At 42.8% G+C, this 19954-nt stretch overlaps 3 protein-coding genes across 3 annotated transcripts; 2 read left to right on the top strand and 1 right to left on the bottom strand.

Moving 5' to 3' along the window:
* The first annotated feature begins 467 nt into the window (after positions 1 to 467).
* LOC124054313 lies at positions 468 to 4492 on the top strand. Its single transcript, XM_046380176.1, has 9 exons — positions 468 to 578; positions 664 to 711; positions 1358 to 1554; positions 1994 to 2141; positions 2242 to 2365; positions 2510 to 2670; positions 2831 to 2975; positions 3181 to 3296; positions 3980 to 4492. The coding sequence occupies exons 1-9, from the start codon at positions 548 to 550 to the stop codon at positions 4027 to 4029; spliced, it is 1020 nt and encodes a 339-aa protein (XP_046236132.1). The 5' UTR covers positions 468 to 547; the 3' UTR covers positions 4030 to 4492.
* On the bottom strand, positions 4489 to 11443 carry LOC124054276 (mediator of DNA damage checkpoint protein 1-like). Its single transcript, XM_046380061.1, has 3 exons — positions 10570 to 11443; positions 7891 to 9833; positions 4489 to 7760 (listed from the first exon to the last, which is right to left on the bottom strand). Exons 2-3 carry the CDS (start codon positions 9776 to 9778, stop codon positions 6451 to 6453), a joined length of 3198 nt encoding a protein of 1065 aa, XP_046236017.1. The 5' UTR covers positions 9779 to 9833; positions 10570 to 11443; the 3' UTR covers positions 4489 to 6450.
* Positions 11444 to 12504: 1061 nt separating this feature from the next.
* Positions 12505 to 19901, top strand: LOC124054731 (protein phosphatase methylesterase 1-like). The gene is made up of 14 exons (XM_046381079.1): positions 12505 to 12681; positions 13913 to 14102; positions 14186 to 14243; positions 14745 to 14796; positions 15048 to 15202; positions 15305 to 15395; positions 15545 to 15610; positions 15774 to 15897; positions 16458 to 16575; positions 16777 to 16821; positions 17343 to 17407; positions 17731 to 17798; positions 17971 to 18001; positions 18314 to 19901. The coding sequence occupies exons 1-13, from the start codon at positions 12653 to 12655 to the stop codon at positions 17990 to 17992; spliced, it is 1083 nt and encodes a 360-aa protein (XP_046237035.1). The 5' UTR covers positions 12505 to 12652; the 3' UTR covers positions 17993 to 18001; positions 18314 to 19901.
* The last annotated feature ends 53 nt before the right edge of the window (positions 19902 to 19954 follow it).

Here is a 19954-nt window from a genome sequence, read left to right as displayed (position 1 = left end):
TTGAGTTGTACTACGTTTTTTGATTTATGGAACCATCATCACCATTATGCTCCCTAGTTTTCTGACCAGTATTTTTTATGTTGTGGATATTTTACATGAATTAAATCCATGTCTTCATCACACTAAAAATAATGAGATGTTAAAAGATACTCATTATTAAAAAACTGCAACGTGTACCAGAGAGCTCCTTCGTGTCATAAGTAATAAATAGCAATATAAACAACAACAATTTAAGCTCTAGAAAACAGCCAACATCAAATCAACCTCTTCACTGCAAAATGTCATATCGATGTTTTGGCTCCACCTACAGGCTGACTGACAACACTGCACACTGAGCAAACTGGTCAAAACCACACATACGAATATCCTATCACCTTAAATGCCCTGATCCAAAAAAATCTATCAAACTCAACAAACAAACCAATCAGAGGACTTGTAAAGAAGTCACATGACTCACTGAGGACATTTCAGAGGCCAATGACCAGCTGAAAATAAAAAAACGTAACAGTTTCAGGAGTCCTCAAACCTTCGACGAGACTCCAACGAGATGAGACAAACGTCAGTCTGCAGGCTCCTCTGTAAGTGTTTGACTGCATTAGTTACAACTCGGCACATTTTCACCAAAATACTTCCTGCAGCTTTTCTCTTTTACTCTGTTTTCAGTGCTGTGTGTCCTCTTGTACGTTGACAATGCAGGATCTTCGTCTCATCGTGAGTAGTTTTCAACAAAAACACTCCAGTACTGCAGGATTTCACAGTTTATCTGCAGAACAGCGTTTTCTTCAGTCATTGTACAAATCAGTTCACGATGAGCTCCACCACAACTGACTACAACAGTAAAACCCAAGGCTGTGGACGGGGAGTCGACATTGGAGGAACCCAGTCTGCTGGGTAGTTAAATATAAATCTGTACACCGTAGAATGTGACACAGCAGTGTTTTCACTGTATTCGCCATAGACTCCATAGATAACTGGCTTTGAACCCAGAGGCACGACTAATAAGCAGGCTATTAAGTTCATGTTTACTCTGGGACACAAACAAGCAAAATCAGGCAGGCAGATAAAGGCAGGTAAACCTATCCGAAAAGGGGTCAGGTTGAGTAGCAAAGTCCGATGGTCAGCCAGGGTCTCACGCAAGGCCGCATGGCCAACCCTGCAGAACTAATGCACAAGCACAACAGGCAGTCTGCCAGGGAATGAGTGGAAATGGGGTTGCGTATTCTGAGCAGGTAGGCAGGGTCGATGTTACTGCAGGGCAGGAGGGCATGGCTGGATCTGACGCTACAGGACAGTCAGCATTGTGGCTGGGTAAACAGGAATCCAGCATGGTGTAAACTTCTTCCCTTTCTGTCACTAGATGTGCAGCGTCGTGCAAACCTCCCCACGAAGAATCACTCTGCCATTATGGTACCACAGCTGACAGTCTCTCCATCCTGGTACCTCAGTGTGGGCGACACTGTAGAGATCAACTGCACCATGTTCGCTGACATGGGGAACTACAGCGATAAGATAAACCTGCAACTGGTCTGGACCAAGATGAACTTGACCACCGAGGTTTGGAGCATAAGCATTCAGACAAGTTGTCGTGACCCCAGTTACTGACCCTAATGTTAGCTCCTCCCAGTTTGGTTTAGTTAAATTTTCTATCTTCAAACACCACATTTGCAGTTTACAGCCACTGACTGTACGTGAAGACTGTACACATTTCAGCCTCACTCGTTTTAAAGCTTTGTAAAACCCTGCTCGGCTTGGATACTTACTGAACCTACTCTCAACCAGCATGTTTGCTCTGTTAATGTTAATGTTGTGGCAAACATTTGTGGTGCCATCTTGAGCCTAAACTCTTATATCATCTGGGCTTTTCAGAAATGTAACCTGCCACCCAACAAGCTAATGTGGTCAGTTAACGAATTTGCTGGTCGTAAGCTAGTTAGCCAGACATGCTAACAATGTACAGTTTAATCTCATGACTGCGTCATCTCTTCTCTCACAGGTCCTGGTGAGCCGGCGAGCCTCTAAGGGCATCTCTTATGTACTGGGCCCCGTTACCCATGAGCACCAGGGGGTTTACTCGTGTGGTGGTGATGGATCCTTGCCTGACATTTTTGTATTTGAATGGCACAAGAGAATCTGGGTGGCCGGTTAGCAACCAACACTAATTTTTTTAAAAAGAAATTCTGACAATTGTTACTGCTGTCTCTAAATCAGTTCATATGGTATCCATATCACCCCCCAACACAGACACTCCTCCTCTGAGAGCCTCCATAGACGTGAGCAGCCACAACAGGAACCAGTTCCTCAATGGTGAGACGTTCACTCTGAGTTGCCAGCTGCCTGACAATAACGCCCAGTGGAAGATGAGGAGGTCAGTCTTTTACTTGTACATGATTTGTACAAACCCTGATTGACAAAAAGCCGCCAAGCTGAAACGTTCTTTCCTACAGCCACAACCGTCAGTCTCTTGCTCACAGCCATGAGTTAGTAACACATTATGCTTCTGTTGTCCAAGGTTTGATGACAAGGAGGGTACTATCACAGACTGTCCCAGTCCAGTGTTTTCAGACCACCGCCTGTCCTGCACTTTCAATCCCCAGTATCCCTCGAATGCACCGTACTGGTGTGAGAGTCCAGCAGGGGAGAGGAGCAACGCCCTGAACGTCACCAACTCTTGTATACAGTCAATAATTTCAAAAATTTTATTCTGAAAATGTTTTGTATGGAAGCCCAATCCTGTCAATGTGATGAAATATAGAGACCCTCTAAGTCACCAAAATGAAAAGGAAAAAAGGCCGCAGGCTGTCGTGAAGCCAAACTGTCTTCTCCTGTGCAGCTGGTACAAATGTGGTCCTGGAGAGCCCAACGCTTCCTGTGTTGGAAGGCGATGACGTGACGCTGCGCTGCTTACACAGAAAAAGCACCACCGGAGAAATTACCTCCTTCAACAGAGCACTTTTCTACAAGAACCATTTTCTGAAGTAAAAATACTAATTCATTATTCCCTTCTTCACGTTAGAATATCCATCACAGGTTTGGTGCCATCATGCAAAGTCTAAAACCCAAACCTGCCTTTAGTACAGAAACAGTTCCATCATGTAGCTCTGAAGCTAATTCCTCACACAGATAAAACACTGATCTGGTCAGAACTGACAGTGTTTGTTTTCCTCTGTGTTTGTGTCTCAGGTATGAAGTGGACGGCACTGTGACTCTGAAAGCCGTGACCAAAGCTGACGAGGGATTCTACAAATGTCGGCACCTGAATGATGGATACTCTAACGTCAGCTGGATCAGTGTTATAGGTATGACATGAATAAAGATGACCAACGCGTCCCCACTTTCTATGAATGCACAATACGAGCGCTGCCATCTTCTGGTGGCGTCATTTGGAGCCAGAGTCTGTGCAGTGTTGATCAGCAGATGGAGCTTCGGCATTAAGTTCTCGCCCACACACCCCTCTGAGCCAATCAGGAGCAGCACTCAGCTGTCAATCATGAAGTTGCACCCCCCTTTTAAGCATCAAAGAACTAATTAAAATCAAACTGATCAAAAACATGAGCACTTGAACAAGCATCAGCGTGATAAGAACTGCCTAAAATGACAGAAACCATTTGTGGGAAGAATTTATTTGTTGTGTACTTTAGAGTTTAAAATGTGGCTCATGTCCCATCTGCTAACATGGAGGGGGAGGGGCTTATGAGCTGAGCTGCAGTCAGCCACCAGGGGGCGATCAAGAACGACAAACACACACACATACAGTCAGGTGTCTGAAACAACTGCAGCCTTTCATGCTTTCAGGTTGTAGGAAGTCCTCTACAAACAGATGCCATTTTGTATGAAGAGTTTCTGGACTGGAAAACTAATTCAAAATCAAGTTTTCATCTATGCTAACATAGTATTTATGGAAGGAACTTTTGAACACTAATGTGTTCACGTTCAAATGTTTACATGCATATCAACTCGTACTTCATTGTGTCCACGTCAGCTCGGTCCAGTGAAGACCAGAAGAATCAGCCTGACGTCAAGACGTCTTAGATGCCCTCCTGACGACGCTCTCTGATTGGTCAGTTAAACCCAACTCAAGGCTTTCTGTATCAGCGTTAAAGCTCCGCATGTGCGTGTTTCTCATGTATAAATCTGCATTCACATCTCAGTCTGCTGCAAAGCAAAGGTTTGCCAGAACATCTGCGTCACATCTGCAGCAACACCAACAAAATAAACGAAGCTTGCACACAAAACCCCAGGGCTTCTTCGTTTCCCTGACATAACATGGCATTCATAAAAAATAAGGGTGCTTTAAATGTATATTTTTTCTTTTCTTGCTCAAATAATTAACGCAGAAACAAGACCAGGATTGTGCTGCACCGGCTGTTAGTAAATCCTTCAGTGTGTAAAACCCTCTCTTGTGATTTCTGAAAGGAACAAACACGAACTGAACAAACTGAAATGTGTGTCTGTGTGGCCTGAATAAAACATGGCGGAGAGACTCTGTTGTTAACATGAGCGTGACTTTAATGTTTCTGAATAATTCAGAGGAGCAACCCGGTGCTCCTTCAACAACACGATTCAGCTGCAGGGTGGAGTTATGAAACAAGGTCGAGAGATGGAGGAAGAGGGAGCGGGAGGAGAAGAGGAAGGTGAGGAAACGTGCAGTCAGAGGAGAAGAAGGAAGAGAAAACAGCTGAAGGGACATACTAAAAGTTTATACTGCACTGAGTGGGACACGAACCCCCGAAGACGTGAGACAAACAGACAGATGAAGACGAAGAACAACATTTAAATATGATGTATAGTTCAACTAGCATGTTGTCCATTACAATATGGTGCCAACCAAAGTATCCCATTGATACAGCAGAAAACGAGTCTATGTGTCGCCTCCTGTCAGCAAAACCGATTAATGTGCTCAGACAGAAGGGAAGGAAGAAGCAAAGAAATAAAGAAATGAAGGGAAGGGAAAATACAACTAAGGAAAAAAGAAGGAAGGGAAAAAAATGGAAAAGGAGAGGAAAAAGGGACACTTTAAGGAAATGAAAAGGCAGCAAAGTGACTTTCCAATTTAGAAATTTGCAGAAAACAATTAAACCCTCACACACACACACACACACTTTGTTTCCGGAGTGCTTGAGCGGTTTGTGAGACGTCTCTCAAATAAAAATGAAGTGAATGAAATATTTACCAGCAGCAAAGATTAAAGAGCTGCTGTCCTCTCTGCTCCACTTCAAAAAGTGGAAGTACACAGAAACGGAAGTATCACTACTGCTGAACAGCCAAAGTGCTGCTGGTTACAGCTGAGTGTAAAAAATATTTTTATCTGTACTAATACTGCAACGACTGTACGACTGTAAGGCGCAGTGTTAGCAGTGGACTGTTAGCAGTAAGAGCAGCAGTAAAAGTAACAGCAATGACTGTAGTACTACCAGCAGTGACAGGAGTAAAAGTAATATCTGTAGCAGTGACGAGTGGTAGTAGTTTCAGTATTATTTTGAACAGTGGTACAGATTGGTATGGCAGGATTTTAGAAGCTAATATAAAACATTAATGTCACCAGCAGCTTGTATAAATGTGTGATTGATTAAGAAAGAGAAAGATCAGCTTGAAATAGCAATCAAGTTTCCATTCCTGAAAAAAAGCCTGACCAATCAGAATCTGTTTGTTAAAGGAACAGTTCAGCATTTTGGGATTCTTGTAATCGAAATGGCATCTTATATCATACACAAACAGTCAAACAAACAAAAACGATAATCACCTGACACAAACACCTGAACTTGTGACTCGGGTGCATCATGCATCATTTTCATTCTGAAACGCAGAAACTGCAGGTAAGTGGAGTTTGCAGCAAAACTGTGCGTATTGTTTGGTATTTTAACACAACAAAGTGAGCGTGCATCGTTGTGTTAATTTGCTGTGCCGTCCTTGTACTTCACAGAACAAGCAGCAGTTAGCCACCAGCTAACCACACCGGGCCTCGTTTCTGTACGTCTTGGTTGATTTCTTTTGTATTTCTATCTACCAGTTTAGAAAATGTGTGATTTTACTTTCAAATTTCAAATAGTGCTAATGCTAGCTGGCGGCTAATTTAGCTCTTCCCAACTTGACTTTTCGCTACACCTTCCTGAGCTATGAAGAGTACATGCAAGATACTGTACCAGTCCTTTAAACTATAACTGACACAAAATCAAACATGACAGTGCACCTAAAAATAAAACAGTTACCATGAAACTTACAAATCCAGTTATCTAGTTCTGCTACATACAGCTTGTTTTGTGTGCACAATGGTTTTATTGCTGTTCTATTTGAGGTAATTAAGTGTTGAATCAAAACATATTGATCAGAGGGCATATATGGTGAAATACGTGCAGGCCTGTCAGACATAAGGTGTTACAAACTACACAGGTGTTCTATCTGCATGTAGTTGTGTTACAAAGTCTGTTGTAAGTAGGATTTTGACTTCCTGGACTAGTCTGCCACGGCAGGCGCCTTCCTGCAACATCCCAGAATCCCTCCTCTCCTCTTCCTCCTCTTCTTTATCTTATACCCTCTGAGGCTGCTGGTGGAGCAGATTGACTTCCTCAGGGTGGTGATGTGCTTCTCCTGCTCCCGAATCTTCGACTCCAGGTGGGATTGAATTGCCGTGCCCAAGCACTCCAGGTCCACCGAGGCGCCATACACCTCCCATGTCATCCCCTGTTTGTCCCACGCCACCTCCTGTGGCTTCCCCATCTCTTCCTTTTCCTCTTCCTGCTGGTTTTGCTCCCGTGCTACTTTATCATTCCCTTTCTCCTCCTCCTGCTTGTCCTCCCAGATGCTCTCAGCACTTATGTCTTGGTTTTGTCCAAGTTGTGGCTCTGACGTGAGGCCGGGGCTCTGCTGGAAGCTGTATGTACGCAGACAGGCGGGGAGGGAACTGGCCTTGTCAGACACCACAGAGGGAAGCACCGACTGGCTGCGCAGCTCGATGTCGATCTTGCAGACATGTTGCAATGGCGGCTGGCTGGCAGGGACGCAGCACAGTGACGGGACCGTCTGAGAGGTCCAACTGCCTGACTGACAGCTGGGAGAGCCAATCAGAGAGGAGATGGGAGCTCTCTTATGTGGGCTGGAAGCCGAGCGTTCAGCCACCTCCATCTCCACTTGGACGCCCACCTCTCTCCGCTCCCCTCCCCACAGATGGAGCTCCTCACTGGGGTCGGTCATAGTTGCTGAGTCCCTTACTGTCTTGGAGGTTGCCGGAAGAGTGGAAGGCTGAGGAGGAGGATGGAGGAGGGGTGAGGGAGAGAGAGGAGAAGAATTCCCTCGACCATCTCTCTGTTTACCCCTCTCCGGCTTCTTCATCTCTTCCTTTCTACCCTCCACACCCACTGCCGTTGATGATGGGATGTTGCTACCAACGGTGATGGCATTTGTGTCTCCCAGGTGACTTGGTTTGCTTAGTGGGGTTCCGAGAGACCTCTCTGCATTGTCAGTCATAGCGAACCCTTGCAAAACCTCCTGGGATACCATCAGTCCTTCTTCAGCTGTCACTTTGACTTCTGGCGGTTTCAAATGCTTGTCTTCATTATTACCTGTTTTCGTCAGTGTCTTGGTGATATAATCAAAGGTGAGACCCCGAGAAAGGCTGGTATTATGGGATGTCCTGCTTATCGCAGGTGTGATATTTTCCACAGCAACAGAACCAACTGCCACAGACTCTGGTGTGGAGCCTCCCCTCTTTGTCAAGGCAGTTGTAGTTTTGGTTTTGGGGCTGGAGGTAGCCAGAGGACCAGAACCTGCAAATAAGAAATAAATGTTGGTTGTAGACAGAATTATGTTGCTTATTGTACAGTTCTTTCTGTAATTCTCTCAAGAACTCTAAATTATGTCCTTGCAACTGCTGATCAGATATATGAATGTAATTACCTGAAGCAGAACCAGAACTCTTTTGGACATCCCTGTTTGGTCCAACAGAACCAGAGCTTTTACCAGGAACAGACACAGGACTCCTACTTGAACTTGGTCTCGGAGAAAGTGTCAGGGAGGAAGACAAATCTGCCTGAGCTGGCTTTGATCCAGGCAGACCTGGTCCAGACTTCAAATCAGGACCAGCTTTAGGATCTGGTTTATGTTTAGCATTTGAGCTTGTGGTCTTGAGGTTGTTGTCTTTGGACCCCAACAGACCAGTTCTTGAGGACAATGGGGAGACAGATCCAGCAAGATCTATCTTCAAGCCAGTCAGAGATGGTTTAGAAGTTGAATGGGTTGGACCTGGTTTAGAATTGGAAAGGACATCAGAATTATCACAGAGATTCAATTTGGACCCCGGTTTAAGATTTGGACTGGTTTTGAGATTGAAACTAGCCTTAAAGTCTGAAGGAGACTTAGTTTTTGGATCCAAGTCATCCTCTGACCCCATCCCATACTTACAACCCACAACTGTCTTCAGATCTGGACTGGTTTTGCTTGCTTTGATTTCAGTTGCAGTTTTAGAATCAAGGCTATCTCTGGAACCCATCCCAGACTTACCATTGGGACTGGCTTTGGAATTGGAGCCAGTGTGGGAGTCTAAACTGTCCTTTGATCCGCAACTGGTTTTGGAAGCAGAAGTGCTTTTGGAATCCAGGCTATCTTTGGACCCCAATGCAATTTCAGATTTAGGACTGGTTTTGGAATCAGAGCCAGTGTTTGAATCCAGGCTGTCCTTGGCCGCATTCATAGCTTTAGAGTTGAAATTCAATTTGGAACTGGTTCTAGACCCAGAACCAACACTTGAATCTTTACTATCAGAATTCTCCTTGGACCCAGAGGCATTACTGTTTCTGGTCCCAGAAGCTTTCCTCTGTGTGGATGGCTTGGGACTAAGAGAACTGGGTTGAGGGGGTTTGGTACTGAGCAGTGTTGTTTCAGCCCTCTGATTGTGAAATTTTGGTCCTACAGGGGGTGTCTCAGAACTGTGAGTTCTTAAGCCTTGTCTGGTCTGCTCATTTGACTTCATGTTTGCTGGTTCTGGTTTTTGGGTTTTGGCTGTCATTGCTGGGGGTTGATTGGCCGGTTTTGGGCTGATAATGTTTGAATCTCCTTTCTGATTCTGGTGGCTTACAGGAAGCTGAAGCAGTTTCGGTGAGAGTATCCCAAAGTCAGTTTCTTTTGCTCCATCTTCATTTCTGTTTGTTTGCATTTTTAGGCTACCTGTTAATTTATTCTGCTTGGAGTTTGAGGTGTTTGCAGATTCTGCTTTCGGTCCTTGTGTTTTCACTCTTTCAGTCGTTCTGGGGCTGCTAGCGGTCGCCATTTGTTCCACCCGGTGGGGTTTTGGACTCGTTGCCATGTTGCTGTGTGTGTGCATCTGAGGGCTGAGTGCTGGACTGTGTTTGGGGTGTGGGGATTTCAACTGTTGCTCGACTCTGTTGCTCACTGATGCCTCAGCCGTTGGTGAGCGAGACAACGCCGGAATTTTGCTTTTTTGCCGTGATGGATCATCCCTCTCCCCTGGTGACGTCACTGGAGATGCCGAAGTGCTTGTTGACTTGCCAGTTTCCATAGTAACTACGCCTTTCGCCCCAGGTCTCCCAGCTCCCTTATTCCCGTTGTCCTTTTTGTTCCCTCCATGCAGCTTTGAGGTCTCTGTGGTTGGGCGGGGGTTCCTCGGTGAAGCCAGATTGAGGTTGAGGTTGAAGTTAGGCTCCGGCCCCCAGTTGGCATTGGAATCTGTGTTACTGAGGGATTCTGTAAGCCCCGTCTCCTCTGGGTTCGGGCAGTCTGATTGGGCGAAATCCCTCCCATGCTTTGACAGATTTGTGGAGGTTTCCATGGTGATAATGTCTGATGAGTTCTGTTTGTAGATTTTGACAATAAAAGGTCAGCACCTGACAGGATGGAAAAAAACAAGATCAACAGTAATTTCCAAACCATATACTACTTATCAAAACAGACCAGCCAGACAAACTTGATTTTATACAATCAAATTAATGAAATTATGTTCCATGTTTGGACAATTAGGTATCTATGCACCTGACATGTTCCAATATTCTAGTCTGTGATATTAATCATTGATATTACACCTTTGAATGTATTTTCACAGCTGCTAAATATTAACTCAGTTCTTTCCGACAGCTATTTTCTGTCAAGCAGACGAATCCTCTCGGGATCGCATCTTGCTTGTTTGCTCTACCCCTGCTGTGCTCAACACATCTACATTCAAGACTAGACTTGTAAAATGTCAGCAGCGTACAACATGTCAGAATAAGGCGTCTAAGAGGGCACATACTGTAAATCCCTTTAAGACGAACTGTCATTTGAACTTGACTTAATTAACACATGGATTTATTTCATTCCCAACAACTGTGTGCTTATTTAATAAAGATACTGAACAGTTTATAACATCAAATTATGACTAAGTTGATACTGAACTGCAATCTCAATTGACGACAGATAAAGTACATTCATCCATCCATCCATCCATCACTGGAATCTTTGGGTGTTAAGAGATGAAAAGCCACTATGTATAACACACTAAGTAACACACACACAGTGAGGTGTTAGAGAATACTCACTACAGTAATATTATGTCTATCAATTTGATGTTTTTCTGTCTCTACGTACCTATTGAGGGTCCACGGACATCAGTGACAGGCGAGTGGTCCACGGCGGAAATCCCATCATGCTGTCTGACAACCGCCTGCCCAGCTGGAGACGAAAGCTTCAGCAGCTGCCTCGCTTGTACCTCCTCTCTGTCCTAACACAGGACGCATTTATGAATAAATTAAAGAAGGAGGGAGATCATCAGCTATCATCATCATGGTTTCTCTCCACCTTTTCCCGCCTCTTCTTCCTCCCTTTCTGTGCCTTTGTTCTGCTTTATTTTCTTCTTTTTCTCCTCTTCCTTCCTTTTCTTTCTCAACCCTTCTCCTCCAGCGCCCTCTTCTCTTTCTAGTCCTTCATTTTAAAATTTTAATGCCATTTTTATTTTTGGGCTCCTTCTTTTCCTCTTCCTGTCAGCCGCGCTCCTGTTGTTGTTTCTCGTTTTGTGCCGGTCGTTCAGCAGATGTTAAGCTATTTCACCACAACGAAAATCAAGTAGATCACCAAAATCATCAGGATTCAGTCTGAAGAGGACATGAAACTTTGCCGGCGCTATTTGCAGAGCGAGTGGTGCTCCAGAGACATCCACATGGCCAGGTGGGGGCGCTGCCTCTCTACTGGTGCTCGTAAACTGATTCAGGCGTCCACTCTGTGCCTGGTGTCTGCAGCTGTTGGATGAGCAGGAGGATGTGCTGATCCTGCCGTTTGTGGAGGACATCCCGACCCGTCCGCTGTCTCCGTACCACCAAGTGTGGTGAACAGGTGCCCTAACCTGAGCTGGCCACAGGTTGGTCAACACACAGAACATACAGATGAATGTCCCGCCTCACTGATAATGAATTATTGGGCAGTGTTCATATAGTGTGACAGACAGATCAATAACACTCATCATTTCATTTCAGGGAAAATGCGAAATGTAATACACATGTTTTATCATGTGCTGAACTGTAAAGCTGAGGTGTGTTTTTCTGAATGACATTTAGCCTCATTTATTCACAACAGCACACTGCTGGTTACCTGGAAACTATGACTGTCTGTCACTGCCACCTGAGGGCTGTGTGTGCGTGTGTGTGTGTGTGTGTGTGTGTGTGTGTGTGTGTTAGTATTTAGACTTGCTGAAATTCTCTCATCAAATACCCAAAGAATCCGGGGTTTAGAAGACTTTTTCATTGTTTAAGCACATAAAATATCTGAATTTTGGAAGCTTACATATCTGCTGATAAATGAAAATGATTAATGGTGTGAGGTAACACACCACAGTGAGTTTGACATAAAATCGCCCATGAGGCCATTTTTTAGGCTTGTATTTCGCAGGAGAGCAGCAACTAAAAAACAGGTTTCAGGAGTTGTTTTTTAGTTTTAAAAAAGTATATGGAGAAAGATCAACAGTATTTTGTATTTTGCATTTCAAATCTTCTTCAGTCTGTTATTTACACCTGTGCTTTCCCTACTGAGTCAAAATGCTCTTTGTGAGAAATTTTCTGCTTCCATCCAAAACCTCATTCATTAACTCAATAAAGTGTGCTGGGGAGTGGTCTACTGATGGACCTAACAAGGACATGTGGTGTTTGACGAAGACATACCTGTGACAAGTCAAAATGTCTGCCCATGTTACCAATTAGCAGTTACATTTGTGTGTTGTGTCACTTGGCCATAAACTACCAGAAACTTCTCCACAGTTCTGCCAACACGTCACAAACTGAAGCTGCCAGCAGATTAGTGACGTAACTGAAGTCTCTGTAGATTAGACACATGTAAGAAAGACAAAGTTTTGAATCTCATTCCATTTATCTGCTTGCCTGCCACTCCTACCTCAGCCATCTTGGCCAATGGGACACTGCAACAGTGATGTTACCTGACAACAACAGCTGACTAAGTATTGTCCTATAGTGTGTTTGTACTTGCACCAACAGTCAGGATTGTTATTTGGTCGATGGACGTGCGACACGACGGACAGGAAGAGGAGCTGCTCTTTCTGCTGGGTTTATCTTATTAATAAAAACCTGCTTAATTAGCTTACACACACACACACACACACACACACACACACAGCAGACTGAAGTTAACCAGCTGTCATTTGGACGTCTTTCTGCTGAGACGCAGCATGTGGGAGGAGAGCTTCGACACAGAGCAGTGAGTCACCTCTCCACAACACTGGAAACACTTACTTTAATCTGAGGTTCAGGCAGATTACTCACAGAAGGTTCATTAAAAAGCTAAATAGACTTAGATGGCTGGTTGCTTTGAGAATTCATTTATGTGTAGAAAAGTCTTTTATAAAATTTGAACGCAATTTGGAACTTCCTGTGGTTACATTCAGTTTCAGGAAACACATTGCTCATTCAAATGATGTATTTGCACCAGAAATTTAAATGGAATACATTCACATTCAGTTACTTTGCTGTCTGTCTGTCAGTATGAGTCTACTTGGTGTTCCTGTGAAATGGCTCACATTTATCTCTAATCTCCATTCTCTCCTTTAGAAGTTAGGTGATCATACCGTTTGTGGGGCAACCTGTCAACATTGTGTGCAACTTCTGACTTTCTTTGGGTGGATGCAGAAAGGATTTCATTTTCCTGTCTTGGGTTTATTTCTTAAAGAGAGCCGACAACAAGTTCAAGTTGGCTAACTTCCAAACACAAGAAACACAGTTAGCTTAGCACAGTGATTTACAAAACTGAGATCGACTGAAAAAACTGGAGTCCAATTATGCTACTTGGATGGAAAAAAGCTGGAACTTTTCCTTGAGTCAGAAGAGCTATATAAATGAAGTTTTTTTCCTTCCTATTGATTAGTACATAGCATTTAGTCTTGATCGGATAGCGAAGTACATTGCAACATTGACTACGCTGTGCAAACATTGCACATTTAGAGTCGTGATGCCAAACCAGCTAGCTAAGCTAAGTTAGACTAATGTGCAGTATAAAAAAACAGGAAGAAGTTGAAATTATGGCTCATCATTCTATTCCACTAACTGAAAAAATAAAAAATAAAAAAATTATTCACAACAATAGGTTAGCTAGTTAGCCCAGCTAGACCAAATCCATTTACATTCGTCAGCAAAGCACTTAGCTAGCTAGGTTAGCTACTTAGCAAGCCAGCTGACCTAATATCATAGATGCAACATTATAAATGATTAAAGACATCAGTGTCATAATCATAATTTTACCTGAAATCATTTTTTGCTGATTTTCCAGTTAGCTAACAAATGCTCCAATGCAGTTCTCCAGAAGCTCCATCACTTTGAGTAAACTTTGTAAAATGGATTGTCTGCTGGTCTGTCTTGCTATATTATTGATTAAAGTGTACAGTTTACGTAAGTATTATAAAATGGGTGTTTCTGTCTGTCTACATGTTGACCAGTGAGGTTGGTGGCAAGCTAGACTACTCGCCGGTGTCCTGGCGGGAGTATTTTGACCAGATGGAGGATGTGAACGTGGGGCTGGCCGACAGCAGGGACGTGTTCAGGATTTATAAAGCAGGAATTGAAGGACCACTGCTGGTTCTGCTGCATGGAGGGGGACACTCGGCCCTGTCCTGGGCCGTCTTCACCGTGAGTACATGTACAGTTAGCTGGTTGATGACTGATGGCGGCTGCATCCTGAGTATCAATGCTGTCGTTCTTCTGTGTTGTAGACAGCCATCGCCAGCAGAGTGACCTGCAGGGTACTTGCCATGGATCTCAGAGGTCATGGTGAGGCATTTTAAAGGAAATGAAAGTTTCTGGTTATTTCTATCTCTATGTTTTGTCAGCCAAGACTACTTCAGGAGACAAACAGATCCAGTATCGTGTAGCGTGTTGTTTTTGACCTGGGCAGGTATCAGCGATCAACAGCATTCTTGCTGTTTGACTACTTTGTTGTGGTTATACTGCAAGTGCTAGTGTTACTTTAAACCACATTTAATCTGTGAGGTCACTTGTTTCTGTTATTTATTTTAATGACAGTATAGTGGGTAGTTACTCCGGTGATATGCTGGCAACTGTGTTTTGGAGCTACCTTTGAATTCCTGCCATATTTTACACATTGCTTCTTTAACATTAAAACCAGCTTTATCGGTCTGATTTCATTGGTTCATTGTTGAGTTTTAGTACTTTAATATTTTCAGCTGCTATAGTGCTTCTGTTGTTTTCGTTAGGGTCTCAACCATCAGTCGCTTTGAGATGGGTTGTTATGAGAATTTGTTCTTTGTTAAGGTGCCACCCTGGTCCGCCAATCAGACGACTTCTCAACTCAAACTATGTCCAGGTAACAGCACATGACACACAACTTTATCTAAAGCTTGTACCTATTAGTTCTTCTGGAAAACAGCTAGTATTTCTACCACCACTGCCTATCCAACCCAATTATGACCCTGCAAAAAAAGGCCTTAGTACTGCATTAGTACGTGCTGTACTGCTAATACTAGTAATGCTACAAATACTTGTTCTACTATTACTTCTCCAGTCACCCGTTATATTACTGTCTGCTACTATCACTGTTTGCTCCACCCCCTTCAGCGATGTAGCCAATGTGATTCAAGCCTGCTATGGTGAGACTCCTCCCCCCATCATCTTGATTGGCCATGGCGTAGGTGGGGCGATCGCGGTGCATACAGCCAGCAACATGCTGCTACCAACCACTGTGGGCCTGGTGGCCATAGACGTCGTGGAAGGTTAGAGTGTGAGCTGTGGAGGCACCGAAGCAAAAGTCTTGTTTCGTGATCGGGACATCACAAACATGTGGTTCACCAGTTCACCTTCTCCCCCTCCTGTAGGCAGTGCAATGGAGGCACTCCACAGCATACAGAACTTCCTGAAGGGACGACCCAAATCCTTCAAGTCAATGGACCACGCCATCGAGTGGAGGTGACCATTTAAAGCCCAGTTTACACGTGTCATTTCCTTTGTCCCCCATTAAATACAAATTAAATTAAATACACTTTCATTTACACTTGGCTGCATATTTGCATCAAATTGAATAAACTGGGGTACTAACCAACCTTTTTTCCTTTCAGCGTCAAGAGTGGGCAAATCAGGAACCTGGAATCTGCCAGAGTCTCAATGGTTGGTCAGATCAAAAGGTAGGTTGGCTGATGAATAGCTTTTGTCTAACCCTTCTCTGTTGTAGAAGTAAAGAAGAAAACAGAGAATCCACACTATTCACTTACATCAGACATGACTAAGGTAAACTCATCCTGACTTGATATGATAACTGTATCTGTACTTTCACTTCCTGCCTTTTAGATGTGAGGTGGATGAGGCCGACACTCTAGAGCAGGCCAGTCCGGTGACCGATGTGGTTGTCGAGCGTAACGAAGAATTCTATGATCAGAGCTATGTCAACGACAAAGAAAATGCTGCCTCAGAGGTGAGCCTCAGCGAAGGCCAGGTATGAAAACAACTGCACAGAAACACTGACGGTAAAGTAATATTTCACTGACTTACATTCATTACTCAGCATCTTACTTTTTATCTTTGTTAAACTCCTCAATCTCTTGGTAGTGAAGACGTATTCTATTCATTACCAAAGCTCGTGTTTTGTCATAAAGAACATCATTTCTTTTAACCTCTAAACATACACATTTCCTTTGCCTTATTTGAGAAGGTCCACCATTGAATTATTCCAACAGCTCTGAACTTCGACAGCATGTCTGTTGACTATCACTAATGCCCAAACACCTAAACCTGACCTCAACTCAAACCTCAACTGAAACATTCATCAGCATCTACATCAATAATATTTAATGTGCCTTGTGATTCCATTGACTTACATTTATTTGTCGGCTACCACCACCTAACAGGGTTGAGACTGTGTAACTTGATCTGCATGCAAATATGAATGTCTTAATGTTTTCTTCCTGCTCTGTTCTGTATTTTTACAAAGATTTTTAAACAACTACCCTTTGTACTTGTGTGTATACATGCCAGAGTGTGTACAAGTGGCGTATAGACCTGTCAAAGTCAGAAAAGTATTGGGATGGCTGGTTCAGAGGAACCTCCAACCTCTTCCTGGCTTGCAACCTGCCCAAACTCCTGCTACTGGCTGGTAGGTCGCTGAAAACCCATAGACATCCTTCTCAGAGTGAAAAGTATTACCTTGTGTATATTAGCTGGTGTAACAAAATTACACTGAAAGTCATTTATGATATAAACAATCAGCAGTAAATTCTAGTTATGTGCATTTTGTTATTTGTGTCACAGTGGAGCAAAGTACTTGACACTTAACTGAAGCTGCTTCTGTCTCCAGGAATCGACCGGCTGGACAGAGATCTGACTATCGGCCAGATGCAAGGTAAGACGCTCAACTCATGCGATGGAAGCCACGATCATGCTTCCTTTTGGTTCAAGTCGTTGCTGCACCAAACAATCAAACAAAAATAAACAAACAAACAAGCACCAATCAGAACCAGAACATATTGGTCCTTTGCAAAGAGGAGGAAGAAAGACGTATAGGTTAACGGGGCTGATGGGAAATGCAGTCTTGTCGAAACCAAACGCCACATGTAGAGAAACCTTGTGATACTGGGAGTGGCTGACATTCTTTTCACACTCTGTTTCCACACTGACTGTGAGGGAAAAGGTGAAGGACGTCTTCTGCTGCAGAGACGTCTCCGGAGACACACATACACACACACAGACACATTTGCGTCCAGATGAACACACCTTGAGGCGGCAGTTCCTCTTCAGAGACAGCTGGTGCTGTCAGTCAACAACCACGCTGGAAGTGACAGCCCATGAGTGTGTGTCTCTGTGTGTGTGTGCGAGAGAGACAGACAGTTCAGAGTGCGTACCTGTCTTGCCGTTTGTCTCCAGGTAAATTCATGATGCAGGTGCTGCCCCCCTGTGGCCACGCAGTGCAAGAAGACAAACCAGACAAAGTAAGAAAATGGTTCATGTCCCCGTCTGCGTTCATCTGTGGTGGAATGCAGTTGAATAGATTAATTCAAATACTCAACTTAAGTACAAATTTGAGGGACTTGTACTTGGGTATTTCCATTTTATGCTACTTTATACTTCTGCTATATGCAGAGACAAACAGTTTTTTCTCCCCCACTGATCATTATACAATGTGTCACTGAGATCTGATCTCTGAGTGATTATAGTCATTAATGAAGCATTAATCACAGTAAAATGTTGTAAAAGTAGACCAATTACTGATGCATGAACTCTCATATAAAGTGTTTTTTCTCTGCTCGTGTAGGTGGCTGAAGCTGTGGCCGCCTTCCTGCTGAGACACAAGTTTGCTGAAGCCAGAAGAGAAACCAGGAGGTAAAACAATCAAAAGACTGACGAATACACAAAAAATCAAATAAAATTGAACTAACCTTTAACAACACACTGCAACTGGTCCAATCAGGAGCCAAAACTGTCTGGTTCTTTCAACAATTTTACACAAAGAATATACCTGAAACTGAGAAAATGTTGTTCCTTCTGTCTCCAGCTCCAACTCTTTCACACGATGAGGTCTGCAGGTAAGATGTGAACACCTGTTTTACTCAACAGCCATACTGCAGTACAGACAGTGGTAAAGGAAGTATTCAGAGTCTTTACTTTAGTAAAAGTGCAAATACCACACTGTACAAATACTTACTTACACCACAAGTCATGATTATTATTCATCCTCTTCATCCTCAGGTTTGTAATGGAGGAAAAAGCAGAGCATACTGTTTCAAGACAAGATGCACATTATTTATAAAACATGAAGTTCAGACCAATTTCAAGTTTAAATAGCAAATATTTTCCCTTTATGCTTGTTGTGATCAAACATTTTCTCTCTCTCTCAGGTTTTCTATCCGACCTGCTAAAAAGAGCTCCTGATTCAGAGTTGACTGCTTCAACCTGTTCCTGAAGACCAGTACAGACCTTCATTTTTACTTTCTTCTTCATCCTTTATGAGAAGCTGCTCAAGTCTCCAGCTTAAACCTCGAAAGCTTAGACTGATTATAAATCTAACAGTAGCTATGAGCCATTTGTAGTGTCTGTTCTGCTCCGTTTGCTAACAAAATACTGAATCGAGTTACAATAATAAAAATATCAGACTACATGAAGCCCCAAACCTCAAAGCATACGTGCTCTGACTTTCCAACTTCGAGCTGAACAATAGGGGGGAAAAATGCTTTTAAAAATATTAAATATTAGGAATGACCAAATAAATGTTACTCAGGGTAAGTTAAAGGAGATACAAGTCAGAACAATGAGATGCTGAGTCACTATTAGGTTACAACATAGTTCAGTCAAAATCATGACTTTGTGTCAATAGTTTCAGCAATTAACTCAAAAATCTGACTTTCTAAGTAAAGTCAAGAAACAGTAAAAATACAACTGTTCAAATATCAGTGAGAGTTTAGACTTACTAAGACATCACGTGTACTAGCTACCGGCTAGCTAGAAAACAAGGTTTCTGTACAATCTTCAAATTAACTTCACTGTAAATTACTGATCTGTTAAATACCAGTCATCTGTAATTTAACATGTTCTCATAAGATTTTCTTCCCAAAGTTAGGTGAAGAATGACTTTTGTGAAATATCTGAAGGGTTGAAATTTTATGACATGAGGAAAAATACTTACAGTGACATAACCAATTACTGACCATCACCATCAACCTTGTTAGCATTTTCCTCACAAAGGAAGGTGACTAAAAGTGTTGCTCAGACTGGAATAAAAGCCATATATGTAGACAGATAGCGAAAAATAAAATCTGTGAAATACCACTAGAAGTGTAGAGTTTATGAGGAAGACGTTTTCGTTGTGTGATCGTTAACACAAGGAGTGAAACGTGCTAATGTTAGCAAAAAATAATGCTTTATTTCCTAGGACACCAGTTAGTCCACCTCTGCTGATGCCTCCAGTTAGACGTTAGCTTTAGTTTTCATTTTAAATAGTTGATGATAAAAATGAATTTTGAATGAATTTTCTATTTGTCTGTGTTTAAGACATTCATGGACGTACCTGTTGTTTACATACAGTGTGTAGCATTAGCACCTATCAGCGGTATCATTAGACAAATGTTTGTTGTTCAGTATAAAGTTCACTGTGATTCATCTCGGTGTCTTTTTTGTGTCTTTAATTTAACATTAGTGATATGAGCAATGTGTTTCTTGTTTTGTTTAGAGTAAGAAAATATTGGTAGTTGGCATCCAAACATAAACCACAATAAACAAACAGTTTGTGCCACCTTCGGAAAAGTACTTTTTTAATTATGAGATAAAGATAAATCCGAGTTCCGCATTTTATGAGATAAATATTCCAATATGATAGTGAATCCTTTTGATTCTCCTTGACTGATTCAAAAGGATGCCCATTAATCAGTCATTGTATTCTTCACATATAAATAACTTTGTTGTAAATGTCAACAAACACAACAGCAAAGCATACACATACAAATTAGTGGGTACAAAATATAAACCTATGGAGGTGGTCTGTT

This window comes from Scatophagus argus, chromosome 23, assembly GCF_020382885.2.
Source record: "Scatophagus argus isolate fScaArg1 chromosome 23, fScaArg1.pri, whole genome shotgun sequence".
Taxonomy (NCBI): Eukaryota; Metazoa; Chordata; class Actinopteri; family Scatophagidae; genus Scatophagus; species Scatophagus argus.
The sequence above is the reverse complement of the archived record's forward strand: the minus strand, read 5'-3'. Positions and strand labels throughout refer to the sequence as shown.